General features: G+C 41.5%; 1 protein-coding gene across 1 annotated transcript in view; it reads left to right on the forward strand.

Annotated features, from left to right (window-relative positions):
- The window catches only part of LOC118211306 (acid-sensing ion channel 1), a 172,620-nt gene that overhangs the window by 16,039 nt on the left and 138,028 nt on the right, over positions 1-18,553 (forward strand). Inside the window, exon 2 of the mRNA XM_035388422.1 lies at positions 3,877-4,072. Within this exon, the coding sequence (XP_035244313.1) occupies positions 3,877-4,072 (196 nt within the window). The remainder of the gene's footprint in view (positions 1-3,876; positions 4,073-18,553) is intronic.

Here is an 18,553-nt window from a genome sequence, read left to right on the forward strand (position 1 = left end):
TCATAGCTAAAACCGAAATTCTTAATGGTTTGCTTCATGATGGCTCTCGTTTGTGAAACCTGTTAATAATTAACTGTATTCTCAAATGTTTTACAAACATTTCAGCATTCATCTTTTTTCTAATCTGAATTTGTTCTTTGGTACAACAATATCAAAATCTGTGTCATTGGAAACCTGCGTAAAGGAATATGCAGAAGATGCTTCTGTTTAGAATGCTTTATTGTTTATCAAAGTAAATCTACAGTAGTTACAGACCTCATTAACAAAGTGGTTATCAATACAATTATTATATTGATATTATAGTATTGTCTAAAATGCTTATTCCTGGTCAGGGTCCGGAGCCTATCCCAGCATGCAGATGGTGAGAGGCAGGAATACACTCTGGACACGTTGTCAATTCATTGCAGGGCACACAATCCATTCACTCACGCGTTTATACCTACAGGCAATTTAGAGTCCCCAGTTAGCCTACTGTATGTCTTTGGAACTGGAGTACTTGGTGGAGACCCACACGAACGCGGGGAGGGCATGCAAACTCCTCGCAGAAGGGCCCTTTGGTGCCGATTTGAACTTGCTATCTGCTGCACCACTGTGTCTCCCTCCTTGAATTTGCTAGTTTTAGTTTACTTTTTATATATAGAGTTCAATGTTTTTTCACTTCTGGTTTTCATCCTCATTTTTGGTACAACACATTTTTGTACTGAAACCTTGCAAGCATGTTCTGTTGGCTAGGTCTCTCTCGAAAAATACTGTCTCTCACAGCAGCTTCATGGTTAAAAAGAAGATAAGCAAAAAAACTAATTAACAGATACTTCGGAAATTAGAACTCCTGTTTATGTATGTGCAGCCAAGCCTTAATTGGCTAGTGAGTTACTTGGCTTGAGTCTGCTGGTTTTCCTGCAAAAAGAGAAATGGTATTGAACAGTTGCAGGGAGTGACCGCCTGTGTAATTTAGCAGCTGTCTTCAATTTTCTAAGCATATCCGCTGCTGAGTGTTTAATTAGCTACAGCTGAAACTTAAAAGAGGATAGCACGAAAAAGTACATTATTTTCAATGTTGGGGCATCATAAAATGAATAATGTATTGAGTAGAAAAAGAAAATGGTGCCCAGAATAGTGAGAGGTTTCGCACGGGCCTCCTCTCCTGATTCAGCCGCTTCCCCCGCGCCTCATTGTTTATGCTTGATTAGCTGGTTTTAATCGCCGCTTTCGCCGAGTTGATGTAATTGGTTAGAAAAGATTGTTCCCAAAAGGTCGGCGAGGTTTGGTACTCTAAAAACTGCTTTCATCTGGCTTATCGTAAAGAGGTGGGATCCCAGCAGAGGATGCCGGACCAACATTTTTTAGCTGATCGATTAGCGAAAGTTAATCAATTACAACACAGCCCTGTAATGTGTCAGAATTAGCCTGGGTCCACCAAGCTGTGTTTACAGGGAAGTTCTGCAGATACTGAGCAGTGCTGGGGTTCTGTAAAACCTACTGAATGAGCTTTGGTTGTTAGAAGGGTTCAGTGAAAAAACTGACTGCTTTGTAAAGGGGGAAAAAGCTGTGTTCTAGTCTTTGATATTTTCCTTAATTGTTGTGATAGCGATTCACCTGGTTTGGCTTCTGCTGTCCCATCTGCTCTCTCTGTGTCCAGAGAGACGCATACAAAGAGTTTTTAGAAAGGGATGGCAGATCATTTAGATTTGAACAAGACCAGGTCAAAACCTAGTATATGGCTGGACCAAATCGGCCGACCAATGGTGCAACTTCATCACTCAGTCGCTCAGTCACAGTGTTGCTGTTTTTCATTAAGGCTATGTCTGTATATTGTCAAAGTCACTGTCATGTGTGATACTTGTATGTGCTTTGGCAAAAACTCCTGTGGTTGTCCAGCCAATAAAATGCAATTGAATATAACTGAGTTGAGAGGGGAAGAAAGAAAAAAGCTTGAGTGATAGAGAGAGGGAGAGCGGTAAACCAGAATGACGCATTGCCAGCGTTTGCCATTGTTGGTGTGTGTGTGTGTGTGTGTGTGTGTGTGTGCGCGTGCGTGTGTGAGTGAGTGTGTGTGTGTGTGCTGCCTGCTGCCCACCTGGTCATCAACCTGCCGAAATTCACACCCCACTTTTGTACACCCATAACTAGGTTCGGTGGCTGCCCACATTCAGTTCAGATCTCTCACACTGGCATACCAAGCTGTGTGCTATAGTACTGCCACTTCCTATCAGCAGACAAGCAGACCTCTCCATTCAGCGTCCTCTCCTCCCCAGCTGGCTGTCCCATCTTCTTCCAGTTCCAGACAGCCGCTCCTTGCAGCCCTGGCTCTTCTCCTCTCTCATCCCTCGAGAGTGGCACAACCCTCCCCAATCAATCAAGAATTCAGATACACTGGCCGTGCGTGTCTAAAAACTCAGCATTTCAAACTAGACCTCAATGTTTCTCTTTAATATAAAAAGCAACCCCTTTGCTCCCTTTCTGTCACAGGTCTTTGGGCAAACAACTCGATGGTGGCAGTTTTATGACCATAGCTTCATGTATCTCGAGTCTGCTTTTAGATTCTCTTTTTTTACACAGAGGGTGAAGTTAAAAATAGGACCATCCTTATTTCAGCTCAACGCTCACTGTGACTTTTCAGTTTCCCCTTTTCTTCTAATTGCCTTCTTCAAATTCAGAGGCAGTTCAGAGGTGTTCAGTGTCTGTCAGTGAAGTTAATTAAAAATCAGAGAATCCATTAAAACTACAGACGTTCGTTTTTTGAGGTGTGAGATTAGACCGGACTGGACTTTAAAGGAGAAAATTCTATTTGTATGATGAGGCATATTTTCTTCTTTCGTTGACAGCTGTGGGATTTCAATCACCTGTATACGCAAATGATAAAGCATTTAAAAATAAGTAAAACATAAAAAAGCCTTTTACAACATCACTGCTATAAAAGTCCAACGGTAAATAATTTTGATTCATAGCCACAACTTTAATAAAGAAAATGTATGTTTATTTGTAAAACATAAATGGAAATGAATAATTCTGTTCTTTCTCGGACACATCCTATCCCCACTTCCTGTCCTGCCCAATGTCACTTCCTGTCTTGACTTTGAGCCTTGCTGTGTTACTTTTGACATTCTGAGAGCAGGCATACGTGATAATCACCAACTGAACTGAACTGCAACTGAATATTGACCATACTGTAGGTCTCAAACCATGTCTCAGGAACAAAAAGGTATAACTACAACTGCAGCTATTGTGATGAACCATTTGTCTTACACTAATGTTCAGACCAGACTACTTTTTAACAGACCTATCAGTCAAACACTCACTTACCCCAAGGAACACACTGTGCTTGGTGGTGATTTGTTTGATGTATCACTGCTTTTATCATAGAGGGATTGCGAGTCGCTGATGGGGCACAAAATACACATGGAAAAAAAGTATTTAAAACTACAAATGTAGACTTTCGATTGACATTCACACCGCACACTGCGTCGTTTAAATGAACACACAGTCACTCAGACACACCCACATAAACATCGTAAGACTGCATTTACACTTTAACTAAGCAACACAGTGTGTGTGTGTAGTGTTTGACTGCTGTGAATGCATATATAAAAAATGTGAAATATTTGCATTTGTCAAAAGCCTCAAAAGACATTAAATTAATCAACCCTAATGCTCTCCATCAAGGTGTATCAGCACAGATCTTTGACAACTGCTACAGCCCTGTAAATGTCTGTTGTACTTCAAACAACATGTATGCACCACTGGGCAGATTCATACCTTAAAATTCATACCTTTGTTACCGCGCTCAGTGTAATATAGTAGAATATATAGTGTAGTATAATGAACCCTAGTGCTTTGGTGAACCTCTAATCGATACTTTCTCTACTTGGCACACAGGTATGAAATCCGGGACACGCACCTGGTGGAGGAAAGCGTTCTGGAGACGTTGAAGGTCAAAGCAGACTTCCACAACTTTAAGCCCCGCCCCTTCAACATGTTCGAGTTCTATGACCGCACGGGCCACGACATCAAGGACATGCTCCTGGCCTGCCACTACCGTGGGACGGAGTGCGGAGCCGAGAACTTCGACGTGGTGAGCCACTGGCTGTCGAAGCCCTCTTTTAACACCTCCAGCCATGGAGACCTTTGACCGTTTAAGTGTGCTTTGGTTTGGGCTGGCAGGTTCTGACCGTCACGGTTTGGCCAACGGGTGGCTTGCGGCGGTGTAGCTGTATTGAATCTCCACAGGTTGGCGTTTGTTTATTTTGTTTTATGTTATTTTGCGTTTCAGCGGTTGAAAAGGAAAGCTGGTGGAATCTTGCTCGTGGGCAATGGTTGAACTTATCGGTAATGTTTGCCAGCACAAACAAATGAAAGGATCTAAATTAAAAGTCATTAAGGGGAAAGAGTCATCTTCGGTGAAGCTTTCATTTAATGAAGCTGGCGTTCTGTCAGTTGTTGCTGCGGGCCGTATTATTACATCATAATTAAGGAAGTATTTGAAATCAAGATTGTAAGATTCAGTCCGCCAATAACAATGTAATGAAAATGAAAGGTCTGTCACTCATAGACATCACCAGGTGCTGAGTACCTTCTCTGGTGATGCTCTGCCAGGTCTGTGCTGTAGGCATCTTTAGCTCCTGCTAGTCTTTTGGCTAGTTGCCTTAAGTGTTTACTTAAGCATATGAATCGCATGTTCATTTGGATTCAGATCTGGAAAATCACCTGACCCGTCAAGAATTTTCCAGTTTTTAGCTTTGAAGAACTTTTTTTGCTTTAGCAGTATGTTTGGGATCATAATCTTGCTGGATGAAGTTCTGTTCAATGAGTTTGGAGGCATTTGCTGAAACGGGCAGATCAGCTGCTTCTGAACACTTCAGATTTCATTTATGGTGCTGTTATCACGAGTTACATCATCAATGAAGACAAGTGAGCAGCCATACATGCCCAAACTACAACACCTCCACCACTATGTTTCACTGATGTGGAGGGGAGGGTGGTGGTATGCTTTGGATCTTTGGCAGTTCCTTTTGGCCTCCCCACTTTGATCTTTTCGTCACTCTGATGCAAGTGAATCTTGGTCTCGGCTGTCCACAATACCTTTTCCAGAATTCTCTAGGCTGTTTTAGGTATCTCTGGGAAAACCACAACCTGGCCATCCTGTTTCTACGGCTGACTAGCGGTTGGCATCTTGCAGTATAACCTCTGTAGTTCTGTTAGTTACATCTTCTGTGGACAGTAGTCACTGATACATTCACACCTCCTGAAAAGTGTTTCTGCTTTGTCAGACAGGTGTTTGGATTTTTTCTTCATTATGGTGAGAATTCTTTGGTCATCAATTGTCTTCCTTAGCCTACCGGGGCATTTGCAATTACTGAGCTCACCAGTGTTCTCTTTCTTATTAATCATGTTCCAAACAGTTAATTTTGATGAGCCTAAGGTTTGGAGTATGTCTGTGACTGTTTTTTCTTATTTCTCATCCTCACAATTGCAATGAAAAGCCTAAAATCAAGACTACGTAGTATTGCAGAACTTTGACCCTCCTCTACCACTCAGGTGGACTTGGATGTTTGCCAAATCCTTACCACTATAATTAAGGGGGGAAAATGAGCACTTGCCAAAGGCCAGTACTTCCTGGCATAAACAAATGACATATTGAATAGAATAGACAGGCAGGGGCAGGTCGATATGCTCCAGGTGTCCAGGTCAAATCCTACATGCAAGTTGCATACACTTCTTTAGCATCCTGTGGCCCAAAGTGACAGGTCATACAGGCCATTGGCGGCAGGGGTGCCCACATTATCCAGAAATCTGCACTTTAGCCACATGTGCCTCGTTTGATTACGAAGCTTAAAATTGTGTAGTGCCAAGCCAAATCAAGAGAAATATGTTTGTCCAAAACACCTTCGATGTGTCAGTATTTCCCAATGTTAAAATGTTCACAGTTTGAGTGTTTTGAATTAATTGAATTAAAAATGTCAAATTCAAAAGGCTTCAGACTAAATTGATTTTTCTTTTGACCTCCTGTGACACTGTGGTGGTCCTCTCAGCTTGAATGAACACATTTAGCATAGCCCTGTTTGCTCAAAAAACACATCGATTGAAGTACCGAATCACTGTCTATCACTTCTGGAGCAACAATATTTTGTTCCAATAACAAAAAAAATTCCGCAGATTTTCCTCCTGAAACAACGGCGAAAACCCCAAATGGGTCCGTGTGTTTTGATGATAAAGGCTTGGTAGGAGTGGCAGTGATAAAGAAAATGATTTTAATTGTGCGTGTGTGAGAGTGTGCTCCGATTACTTTCCAAAGTCAGTGTTTAAAAGAGGTATAAAATGATGAGAAATATACATGCGCGTGTGAGCACATTCATAAGCTCCCCTATGCCGGTGGAGTACATGATTTGTGATCATTTCATATCACTTGGCATCTTCATATAGGCCTACCCGTAAATCATTTGCTTCACACCATAGAGAAAATAGACATTCTAAAAGAAAACAGAATTCTAATCTACGGTGACGCTAATGTAGTGGGGTGGCAAAGGAATCGCCTACAGACGTGTTCCATTAGCTGTGGCTGCACTGAAGAGGCATTGTTTCTTATTAAAAACCTCTTATGTTCCTATCCTCAAACGTGTTGCATCTGAGCCAGCATCATATAAACTCTGAGTCCCTTGGTTCTTTTTTTAAAATTGCATCTTTTCGTGATCAAAGCTAGTCGCGGATTAGCTAACACATCCTGTCTTTGTTAATTAATTAATTTTTGCACACACGCGCGTGCGCACACACAAACACAAACAGAAACACACACACAATGAATTGTTTTTCTTTATGAAAGGGATAATCCAATAGAGACCTTCTTGCAGTCCGTGACTATCGTCTTCAGTGTGGGGGGGAGTGCGTCTGTATCCAAATTCTGTCAGAGCTGCTGCCCCTCTTGTGGAAAAAAATAAAAATAAAATAAAGGCCGCTCCCGACATGACTTCCCCCCCCCCCCCCCCCCCCCCCCCCCCCCCCCCCCCGTAGCCTTCTAAAACGCAGCGCGGCGTGTTCTTAAGCGCTAATGTGCTGATGGGGTCCGTGTTTTTAGTTCTGCTGATGAAAAAGAACGCTGCGGAACCCGGGGAACAGCTCAGCAGAGAGCACTAATGGTGTGTAAAGAGTCATTTTGCATAGATGATTTCGCAGTCAGCCCAAGCGCATTGTACCTCAGCTGTGCCATCGACAAGGAAAAAAAGAGTGTTAGCACCACTCAGCGCTGTACGCGCGAGCGTCTGCTCAGCACGGAACCCGGTGACCTTTCAGCTACTGTTTAAATAAAAAGTCCAAGATAATCTCATTTATTCATGCTGATTCTTCCATTGCTCTCCCCCCCCCCCAAGTTTCAATTCCAGTTTATTAGCACCTCCTGCAATAATAACTTATCACAACTCCAGTCATAAACTCTTAATTACATCACTGTGTTTGTTAAAACAAAGTAGCTTTCAATTCATTTATATTCCACAGGAAATGAAAAACAAAAACAGCAGAATAGTGTCATTGTTACTGGGCAAAACGCTGGAAGGTCCTACCCTGCTCCAAATGGAGATTGCTAAATGTTCAATATTTTCAAAATTAAGGATCATTTTCTGCACAGGTACAGGGACATGTATTTTTTAGAATACCAGTTTTTATTATGAGTATTAAGGAAGCAATCATGACTTTTTAAACCAGGGGGCCATAGCCATGCGATTAAATATGATGAGCCTGATGCAGTCCTGTAAATGGTTATAATGTGTGAACAATGATGTCATGTGTCATGTCGTGAATGTGTGATGGCGTAAAAAAGGGATCTTGTACATCACCTGTGCCCACAATCTGTAAGTTTAGAACTTTACTCCTTTTTCTGTTTCATGTGAACATTATGAATAAATGAATAAACAATAATCATGGATCATCCATTTGGCTCTAGTCTTCAGTCAATCAATCGATATTTCTTTTTGTATAGCACATTCATAATGAGTTCCCCATGGATTTAGTCAGCATTTTTAAATAAATAAGCCCATAAATATAAGCTAAAATAGGCAAACAAAATGGAAAATGATTCCCTAGGGTCTTTGAACACAGTAGGATAGATGGATACCTAAAAGAAAAATAGTCAAGACACAGAACAATAAGCCAGCACTCCATACGATAAATAATTAAATTAAAAATATTCACTTTTAAATAGACTTGATTTGATTCATTATGGGGTCACATAATATGAGGTCGTATATATGGAGTTTACTTGGCTGATGTGTATTGGCCCTGAGCAGGGACAACGGAACTACATCTCCCTACATTCCACAGGAAATGCAAGGATGTGAACAATACCTCCCCCAGTGTGACATCTTGGTTAAAGGGAACCAATCCTGTAACCCAGAAACATGTAATAGGCTATGAGACTTCTGGAACTCTGAAATTCAAAGGCTCGCAGAATGCCTATTGCCGTTATCGCTACGGAGACTTATCTGAACACAACGGATTAAGTGGCTTTTCTCCGTAAATAGCTGTTGCCTTTGACTAAGGACCTTAACTCACATGAGTATGACATTAACACAGCAGGTTTTTCAGTGTTAGAAGTGGAAGCTGGCTGTTTGGTTGGTTAAGACCTCTGCCCATCTTCCTGTCCATCTGTCCTTTGGACAGCCTGTCATATGGGGCTTAAAACACAGCCCTACCTGCTGAGACTAGTCACCTTCCACCTTTGTCCCTTATAATTTAACCTAATGAAGGGACTGGTGAATGTGGGGGAAAATTGCTATGATCACAAAATTCCCAGGGACCTGAGATTGACAGTCTCCGTTTCCCAGCAGCTCTGTGATGGTGTGTCGGATGAAAAAGATGTGAAACGATCTCATTACAGGGAGATAATTACTGATCACACTTCCTGAATTGTATTTCCCATGATGATTTAGTGCAGTCATTTACAGCTTCTAATGTGCGGAAAGAAATACAATAACAACTCGATGAAAACACACTCCCTGACAGCTGAAAGGATTGTCATTCCAGCCTGAGAAAGATAACATAACATAACATAACATAATGACAAGAACAGGCCATTCAGCCCAACAATGCTCGCCATTTTCCTACATAAATTAGTGCTCTGATTACCTACAGACTAGATAGCATCTAACACTATGTCAAGCCTAGTCTTGAAAATCCTGAGTTTCTGCCTCTACTATGTGACCTGGCAGGCTATTCCCCACACTGACTACTCTGTGTGAAAAAATTCTTCCTAATGTCTGTATGGAATCTACCTTTTGTTAATTTCCATTTACATCCCCTTCTACTAACAGAACTCAACCTGAAGAATCTCTTGTAGTTCACTTTGTTGATCCCCTTTATGAATTTAAAAGCCTCAATCAAATCACCCCTGAGTCTTCTTTTACTCAGCTTGAAGTGGTTAAGCATCTTAAGTCTTTCCTCATCGCTTTTATCTTTCATATCAGGAATAAATTTTGTTGCTCTTCTTCAAACTTTTTCCAGAGCCTCTGTATCTTTCTTGTATTATGGTTCCCAGAACTGCACACAATACTCCAAGTGTGGTCTAACAAATGTATTGTATAAGATAAGTATAACTTCCTTGGATTTATACTCAATATTTTTGGCTATATATCCCAGCATCCTTTTTTTTTTTACTGCTACAGCACAGTGCCTAGAACCAGAAAGGCTTTGATCAACCATTTCTCCCAAGTCTTTTTCAAACTGAGCACATTCCAGTTTTGTTCCTCCCATAAAGTAATCCTGCCTAATGTTTTTATTTTCCCACATGCAGAACTTTACATATGGCTATATTGGATTTCATTTGCCACACTCCTCACGGAAGCGCGTGTCAGACACAAGCAATCGAGTAGGAGCAATCGAGCAATCTTTAAGCTTTGAAAACTCCATCAAATACAATTTAACAGAGTTTTGGAGTCACATGAGGTCTTTTTTTTTTTTTTTTGGGTAACCTGCGGCTTTGGTGCCTGACCGCGCGTTCTGCTTTGGGGCGATGCGCTAGGGGTGGTGCGGCGGCTGTGGGGCTCAGCTGATAATCCAGCCGTCGCGGTTTTTGGATTTGTGGGTGTCCCGCGCTCTCCGCGCCCCTGAGCTATGATCCGCCTCACCAGACAGACGGCTGCTTGAATTAATAAGGCGTCGGCCCTAATGCCCGCCACAGGGCTGTGGGTTTTCCGTTTTATGACACTGCGGTTTTGCGGCTCCCTAGGTTCAGCAGTCCCGAAGCCATTTTCCATATCATTCCTGCATGATGCTTACCCCAATGCTTTCTGGGTAAATAATGTCTAATTGCACACAGGTCTGCAGGAACTCACCTTTCCATGCAGGGAAATTAATGATATCAGTGACTAATATTCTGGGTATGAGTATATACAGGCTCACCTGTATGTCGGTTATATTGACTTATTCGTTTCTTGTTAATAAGCACTTGAGTATTAATTATGACAGTGGTCCTCAGTCCTGTTCTGGAGAGCTGCAGGGTCTGCTGGTTTTGTTTTTCACCTTAAATTATTTTAATTAAAGTTCAGAATACCAAAAAAAAAAAAAAAGAAGATGCCATAGCTTTCCAGGACCAGGGTTGGGGACCCCTAATTTATAGTAATTGATAGATATTCTCCTGGTCAAATATTTGAAGAATCAGGAGATTGAGTGGCATGTCCTACTAAAGTACTTGTTCCTAATGCAGTGGCGTTCCCTAAGGGTTCTGGCATCAACTGCCTATTGGCCGGCACCCTTAAACATAATTGGCTGTGGTGTTGCCAAGGCAGAACAGTCCCCTTTTGCACTGCGGGAAAGAGACTTGTCCGGTTGATCGTGTGTCTGCTGCACTCAGAGAAACTGATAGGCCCTTTCGTCTGTAGGGAAATGACTAAATGGCCGGTTCTTGTGCAGCTCAGCTGTCGGGTAAGAGGAAGAGGTGGCTGATGGGAAGTTGTTCGGCCATGACAGGTCTGCGCATGGCTGAATTGGCAGGAGCCTCCGTGTCGATGGTATGGGCTTAGGAATTGAACTGGCATCTCCGGATAGGGAGAAAAGAAAATAAAATAAAAGGGAAAATGGGTCTCTAGATGGTTTCTTTGTCATCTAAAATGTATTTACATAGGTTTCAAAGCATCGGTTGAATGCCAGAATTGGATTGTAGCGTGTCATCCCTACATGCAATGAGTGGCCTTACCCTTACAAAATGAATACGTTTAAATACATTTAATAAAAATCACGTGTTCAAAAAGCACACGTGAATGTGAAGAGTACACGTGTACTATATTGTTGGCGTACATTTGGCAACAATGCCGCTATACAAACTCAGAGCTGCCAGCTTTGTTAGAATTCATATCACTTTATGTGCTTTTTTCAAATGTTTTATAATGGACAATTTTATTCATTTTTAGAGAGGTTTTGGATTTGAATGAGTTGTGTAATTACGTGAATCGGTTTGTTGTCAACACGCAGTGCAACCACACGTGGTCTCTCCTGCCAGCTAACTCAAACTCCTTCCAATTCTTTGACTAACAATCTAACAATATCAGTATGGTCAGTACTGGGCAAATAACCAGCTCGGTTGCACTTACCTACTGCTTATGAATTGAAGCTGCCCTTCTTTCTTCAGCACTGCCGGGTGCGATATTTCTTTGTAGCTAAAAATGAAGCTATTCAACCAGGCCACTTTGCCTTTCTCCTTCAGACAAAGGACACACGTGCACATGCAAACACGCACGGACACTCGCACACACTCATAACACACTTTCCTACCTTTCTCTTATCTTTCCTGGTTATATTACTTTGTGCATGTTCTATTTTTAGAATATGTTCGTAAAAAGAATTATTTTATTAAACATGTGTCTTCTTGATGTTGCATGAGAGCCAAGTCAAATCTGTCTTTCAAATAACTCTTTACATCCTTCAGGTTATCTATTAAATCTTTGATCTAATTATATTTGACTACTAGTATTGGTAATTATAATTATTAATCGAAAATTGAAATTTATGGCTGGATGTTTTAGATAATTTAAGTAAATTTATGAGACTGATTACTTATTCAATTATAGCTGCCCCTACATCATTGGGCCAGTGGCTCCTTCTCTGCCCAGTTTTAGGTCATTACAGAGACGGAATATAAAAATAAAAGATATCATCGACATATTTCAACACTTCACAATATATGGGCAAAATGGAAATTATTGATTCTTTCAGATATAGTACGAAATAGCTGTCTGAACTAAATTGCTGTGTAATATATGTGTCCTTCCATATTCAGAAAAGTCCACCTATTTACAGTATTCTGCAGTAAATTCCATTCAAGGAAGGGAGTGTTTTTTGTATTAGGCAAATTGCAGGGAATCGTGGGGCGCGGTGAGATGTAATTGGCGACGTGCTGTGGCTTTTTTTTCGACGCCGAGGAGCTGGCTCTGCGGGACTTGTTGCAAAGGGCAGCACAGCGCTGTTCTGGACTGGAGCTGGGTGCCAGTGAGCTAAATATCAATACCTCTCCGCTTCCAGCAAAACAGCCTCTTCACTGGAGCCCGGGAGACCACCGCTCTGTATATGCAAATGTACACAGCCTGCCAGACTCTCCTTTTCCCTCCCCCCATCTCCCTCCTCCTTTCTCTGTCTATTTCTCTCTCTCTCTCTCTCTCTGTCTCTTTCCTTCTCTCACACTATCGCATCAGTGCTTTAACCACACTGTATTATTTGACATGTAAACAATGATTGTTTGAAGAACATATTCTGCTCTCTCACTCTCTCTCTCTCTCTCTCTCTTGCTCTCTTTCTCGCTAACAGCTGTAAATCTCCTGTGTTTGACATCCTCCTTGTCATACTTGAAAATGAATCACAAGCAGAGAAGAAGAATTAGCCTTGATTAATATTAATGAACTGCTTGGCAAGCACTCAAATGGCTAGCCTGCAGGACATCATAAAAAAAAACAATAAATACTGACAGAAATGGCCAGTGATGGAGGCCCCCTGTATTTAATTTAAAGGGGACATAGAGGCATAGTACATGTAGCTCAGTCACAAAAAAAACTGCACACTTTATTTGGGGAAAAAACTGCAGATCTCCGCCAATCGCAGAGTCTCTTACATTACAGCCAATAGAATTCCAGCACTGACTGGTGGATACATTCTGGCTATAATTCCAGGATCTCAGTGTGGATAAGCAGGAAGTAGCCTGAAAGTATCAACCAGTTGTAAATTCACTGTAATACTCTGTGATTAGTGCAGCTCATCTTCTTCTCTTTTTTTGGAGTAAGGTCAAAGTTAAAAACAGATATTGACTGAATTATCAGTCTTCATAGTATCTTGCAAGCGGTTGCATCCATCCATCCAAATTGAATGAAAATGCATGAAATTCCATGAAAATGGTCAATAAAGGAAAGCCTATCATTGATAGCAAGCATTTAAAATCCCTCACGGGAAAATCTGCTTGGTTTTCATGTCAATTTCACAAACATTTTACACAGGGAAGACTCAATATCAAAGTACAGAGGAAGACATGAGAATCTTCATCTTACCCATTATTATGTATGTAACAGTGACAGAGGCTGAGGACCTAAAATAAAGATGCTTTGAAGGAAGAGTGTATTTGAACGGAACTGCACTTCATACCTCCTCTGAAAACCGTGCCTTACCCAGGGCGGCCCCAGCCCTGTTCCTGGAGATCATAATGCTGCAAGTTTTCATTTTACCAAAGTTCAAACCAAAACTAAGATTCATAAGAACATAACTTTGAAGAATAATTGAGTACTATACATACATACCACCTTTGGGGATATGGTCAAATATTATATTTATATGACAATATTATATTTGCATGTATTGGAAAATATAGTTAGAGTGCCTCCATATTGAAATGTATTATTCAGTGTGTTTTCATTGTGTAAGTAAGAAAACCTTCTGATTTAAAAAATAATATGTTCAGTGGCTCACCCGGTGATGTCGCTGATATAATTTGCCATGATCATTTCTTTGATATGAAAGTGATGAAATAACAGAATGTGGTTGGATAGAAATGAGCACGGACTGGATAAAGTTGCTTTGTCCTCGTATTGTACCTTTATAGTTTTCTGCCTTGTCCTTGTTTGGGCTCCGAGGATATGAATATGACATTGTATGATATGATGAGCTACAGGATATGTTAAACTCGAAGAGTTTCTTTAAATCCTAGTATTCATCTCTTCTCCCCTCTTGTCACATGCTTGCAGAGGCCGTTGCCATGATTACTGCCTTCCCCTGGCTCCTCTATCTACAGCATATGAAGGGATTACAGTAATGAGATTTTAATCAATAATGGCAATCCCCATGGAACCCCCGACACTGCTGCTTAACAACCAAGATGCATCTGCTTTTACATTTCCTTCCCCTCGAGTCTGACAGTGCCCAGTCTTCATTTTTTTAAATTCACCAGTGCACGACAAAATAAAAGCCCTGTAAAGAACCTGTGCTCGCTTGGCGTGAGAGAATTTTTTTCCCCCTGAAGTCGGACATTTTCAGATGTCCAAATGAGATGCAGTTAGTGATTTGCAGAATGTTCACATTCGGTAAATGTAAATGTACTGGTTCATCTACTCAACTGAACCTCCACCTCTCTCCTGAATGGATTCATCTGCTCAATTGAACCTGGGTAGCCCCCCCCTTCCCCATCTACCTCCTGAATGCATTCACCCACTCTGTTAAACTTGTGGAGCCCCCCCCCCCATTGCCTTGCTGAATGGAATCATCCACTTATAAGAGCCTGTGCATTGCCCCCCCCCCCCCCCGTCCCAATCTCCCTCTCAGATGGATCAATCAATTCTCTATTACCGTAGTGCTCAAAGACAACGATTAATTAGATCCTAGTTGCTGAATAATGAATGTCCTCCTCATGAAAAAATGAGGTCTTCCTGAGGAGCAAGGCTCGTCATTTATACCCAGCTCACTCTCCCCCTCTCTCTCTAGGTCTGCAATGCTTAATATGTATACTCATCCCTCGGTTTCTAGACACAGGGGATTGATTTTCCCTGCTCTCGATGATAACGGGCCGTATACTCGTATTTGCACAGGGCTGGGTTCCCAAACGGGGACGTGGCTGTTGAGGCTAAAGACCTGGGTCTTGCAGGCAGAACATTGTAGGTTTGAATCCTAGACTGCAGTGCTGTGTTTATGCCTTTAAGTTAAATGCCAAACCTAAAGTGCCACAGTAAATGTCCAGTTGGGAATCTTGCACATTTATCCTGGGAGTGAGCATCAGGAGGACGTGTTGACTTTTGGGCTTAAAGTGGGAGACGTGCTGTGTTTAATGTCGATGCACAGACGAGAGTGCGTGGAGATAACTTATTAATTTTTTTTGATACATTTGAAAGTCCTGTGTACATTATTCATATTTCTGTGTCTTGCTCCAGTTTAACATCTGGACTCATAAACACATGCTCAGCTAACAAGAAACATTTCTGGAACAGTGTGGAAAATGAAGTTGTTAATTAAATTTTTGGGACAAGCTTCTGGGGATATGCTTTGGTTAGTTACTTCTGATGAATGATGACATTAGGTAGGCATGGCTCCATTTGGAGGTGGCATTTGAACCAACTGAACCACCTATGACATAATGGCACCTAAGACTTGCTCGAAACAGATAGCAGATGCACAGTCTTTGAAACTGCAGCTCCTTTTACTGAATGGTTGAGAGTAGGGGTGTCTAATCTTATCTGAAATGGGCCTGTGCTGGTGGAGGCTTTTGTTTTTAGCCCAGCACTACAATGCCTGATTCAACTAATGAACTAATCATGGTCTTCAATAAAGACCTCGATAAGCAGAATCAGGTGTTTTAGCGCTAGGCTAAGACCGAACCCTGCACCCGCCATGGCCCTTTTCAGATAACATTCACCATAGCTGTCCAATCTTATCTGAAGAAAAACACGTTTTCAACATACAAAAATGCCAGGTTAGTCACACATACAAAGCACTGTCTAGAAGTCATTCGAATTAGGCCAAGTTACAATAAATTATATTGCCTATCTTAGCTGACACACATTTAAAATACCGTATTCCATAGCAATGCTGATACCCAATTTTCCTAGATTATTTCAAGTAACTTGGCCCTGTGTTTTTTCATCTTGCCGTCTGAACACATTGTGGTCACTCAGACTATTGAATGTCTGAAGAGAAAGAGTAGCCACACTGTCCTGGCTACTCTTTCTATCCTAACCTAGATTAACATTAACATTAACATTGACTCTTTCTATCCTACTCCAGACTAAAGTAAGTGCACTTCCAGATGAAAGGGAGGATAGGGGAATCTCTGTTCCCTCCTGAGTTGTCTTTAACCATAAATAATTTTCTGTATCAAATAGAATTACACTTCCAGCATGTAGACTTATAAACTTATATTTCTTAAAATGCACACATATTTCAGAGGTTCAGAGGTCAATATATATATATTATTGGGCGGCATGATGATGCAATGGGTAGCAATGTTGCCTCACAGCCAGAAGATCCTGGGTTTGACTCCCGGCCTGGGCCTTTCTGTGTGGAGTTCCCCTCCGGGTACTCCACTTTCCTCCGATTGTCCAAAGACATACAGGTAGGTGAACTGGAGACTCTAAATTGCCACAGGTGTGAATAGTGAGTGAATGGTGTGTGTGCTCTGCAATAGATTGGCGGCCTGTCCAGGGTGTATTCCTGCCTCTCGCCCAATGCACGCTGCGATAGGCTCCAGCACCCCCCACGACCCTGCCCAGGATAGGTGGGCACAGATAATATGGATGGAGGGATGTTCCATAAAGGCATCAGCTCCCGCATATTATTATTACACTTTTCTTACATCAGATAGTTTACAGTGTATTTTTTCAGGTTTTTTGTACTTTCTCACGTATTCCTAATATGAGCTTTATCCCATATAGTTTTATCTGACTAACACACGTTTTACAAACATATTTTACGACATAAAATATTTGACTTTTTGGTATCGGTCAGCGCGAGGGAGAGAAGAAAGAGGGGCCGGGAGGTGGAGAAGAGAAAGGGGACGGGAGGTGGCGGAGGAGTCCGCGTAGCGTGTGCCAGGGGCGTAGGGCGGAACTAAACGAAGGAGAGCGGAGTTCTGAAGGATCCCTCTAATCCGCGGTATTCCCATTCCCGCCGCAGACCCTCGGAGCGACGCGCCTGATAACGAACCGAGCGGCAGGGTTTACAAACCCTCCCCAGAAAGCCCGCTCCTCCGAGAATCAATTAGAAATGCTTCAGCTGCAGAGATCAGAGGGGCTACAAAGGGTTTCAGATGGGAAAGTCACAAAATAATTTTAAAAAAGAAGGGAGAAGAAAAAAAAAATTAAACACATGCATATAAAGTGATTTCTGAGTTCGCCAGGGCGAACTCTTTCTTCTTAATGATATTCCAAACAGTTGCTTTTGGTTAGCATTTGGTTTGGCTTATGTCTCATATTTGTATATGTAATATGTTTCGTATTTCTCAGCCTCATAGTGGCTTTCATGGATATTTCAGTTTTTTATTTTAATACATTTGCTAAAATTTCTAAAAACCTGTTTTCGCTTTGTCATTACGGGGTATTGTGTGTAGATTGATGAGAATAAAAATGAATTTAATCAATTTTAGAATAAGGCTGTAACGTAACAAAATGTGGAAAAAGTGAAGGTTTCTGAATACTTTCCAAAGGCACTGTAAACGTCATTAAAACTAGCTAAATTTAGGCTGTTAAAAGCAGTGATATCAAAATTAGGTCAAGTTGCAAAAAACAATATTGGCTGTCTTAGCTCACAAATGAAGATGCAAAAACACAGGGCCAAATGAAATGAAATTGGGTAGCATTGTTTTGGAATAGGGCTAATTTGTGTGAGCAAGGCCAATATTGTTTGTTGGAACTTGGCCTCATTTTGATATCAGTACTTTTAATGGCTGCCCCACATTTAGCAAATTGTATGACTTACAGACAGTGCTTTGTATGTGTGAGTAACTTGGCATTTATGTACATTGAAAACATGTTTTTGTTGATGTAGGAGTTATACCCCTCACCTGGCCTGCAGTGCTAGTGGTGCCAGGGGGAGGGGAGGGGCATGACAGGTCACATGACGCTTGTGGTCTGAGGGGTGTTCTCACTGCTCATTTATTATCTCTTCATTGGTTGACGTGCTCAAAACAGTGCTCCCAGTGATTCAAACTTCTCACGTTGCGGGCAAGGTGCTAATTGTTGCAAGCACTGATGTCGGACGTTAGGCCACATTGAGCTTTGCAAAAATACCCATCGGCAGCACACTAAGTGCCAAAAATGTAAAGTTGTTGAGTAGAACATAATTTACCAATTTTGTGAAATATGGATGAGATCTTTTGCTTTTATGCTGAGTTATGTATTTGTATTTCCGCTGCCCTTTTCAGAAATGGATTCAGGTGTACTTTATTGTGTACAAGGTTATTTTTGGATAGAAAGTATGCTAAGGAGCTCAAGCTTGGTTACAATAGAGCCATTTCCAGTGCGATAATGATCTAGAGTTTGGAATGAGTGCATCTAGGGTTGAAATTAAATGTTATAAATGGCCCTTTTCTGTCTGTTGATGTAAATCCAATGAA

Source organism: Anguilla anguilla, chromosome 13 (assembly GCF_013347855.1).
Source record: "Anguilla anguilla isolate fAngAng1 chromosome 13, fAngAng1.pri, whole genome shotgun sequence".
Classification (NCBI taxonomy): domain Eukaryota; kingdom Metazoa; phylum Chordata; class Actinopteri; order Anguilliformes; family Anguillidae; genus Anguilla; species Anguilla anguilla.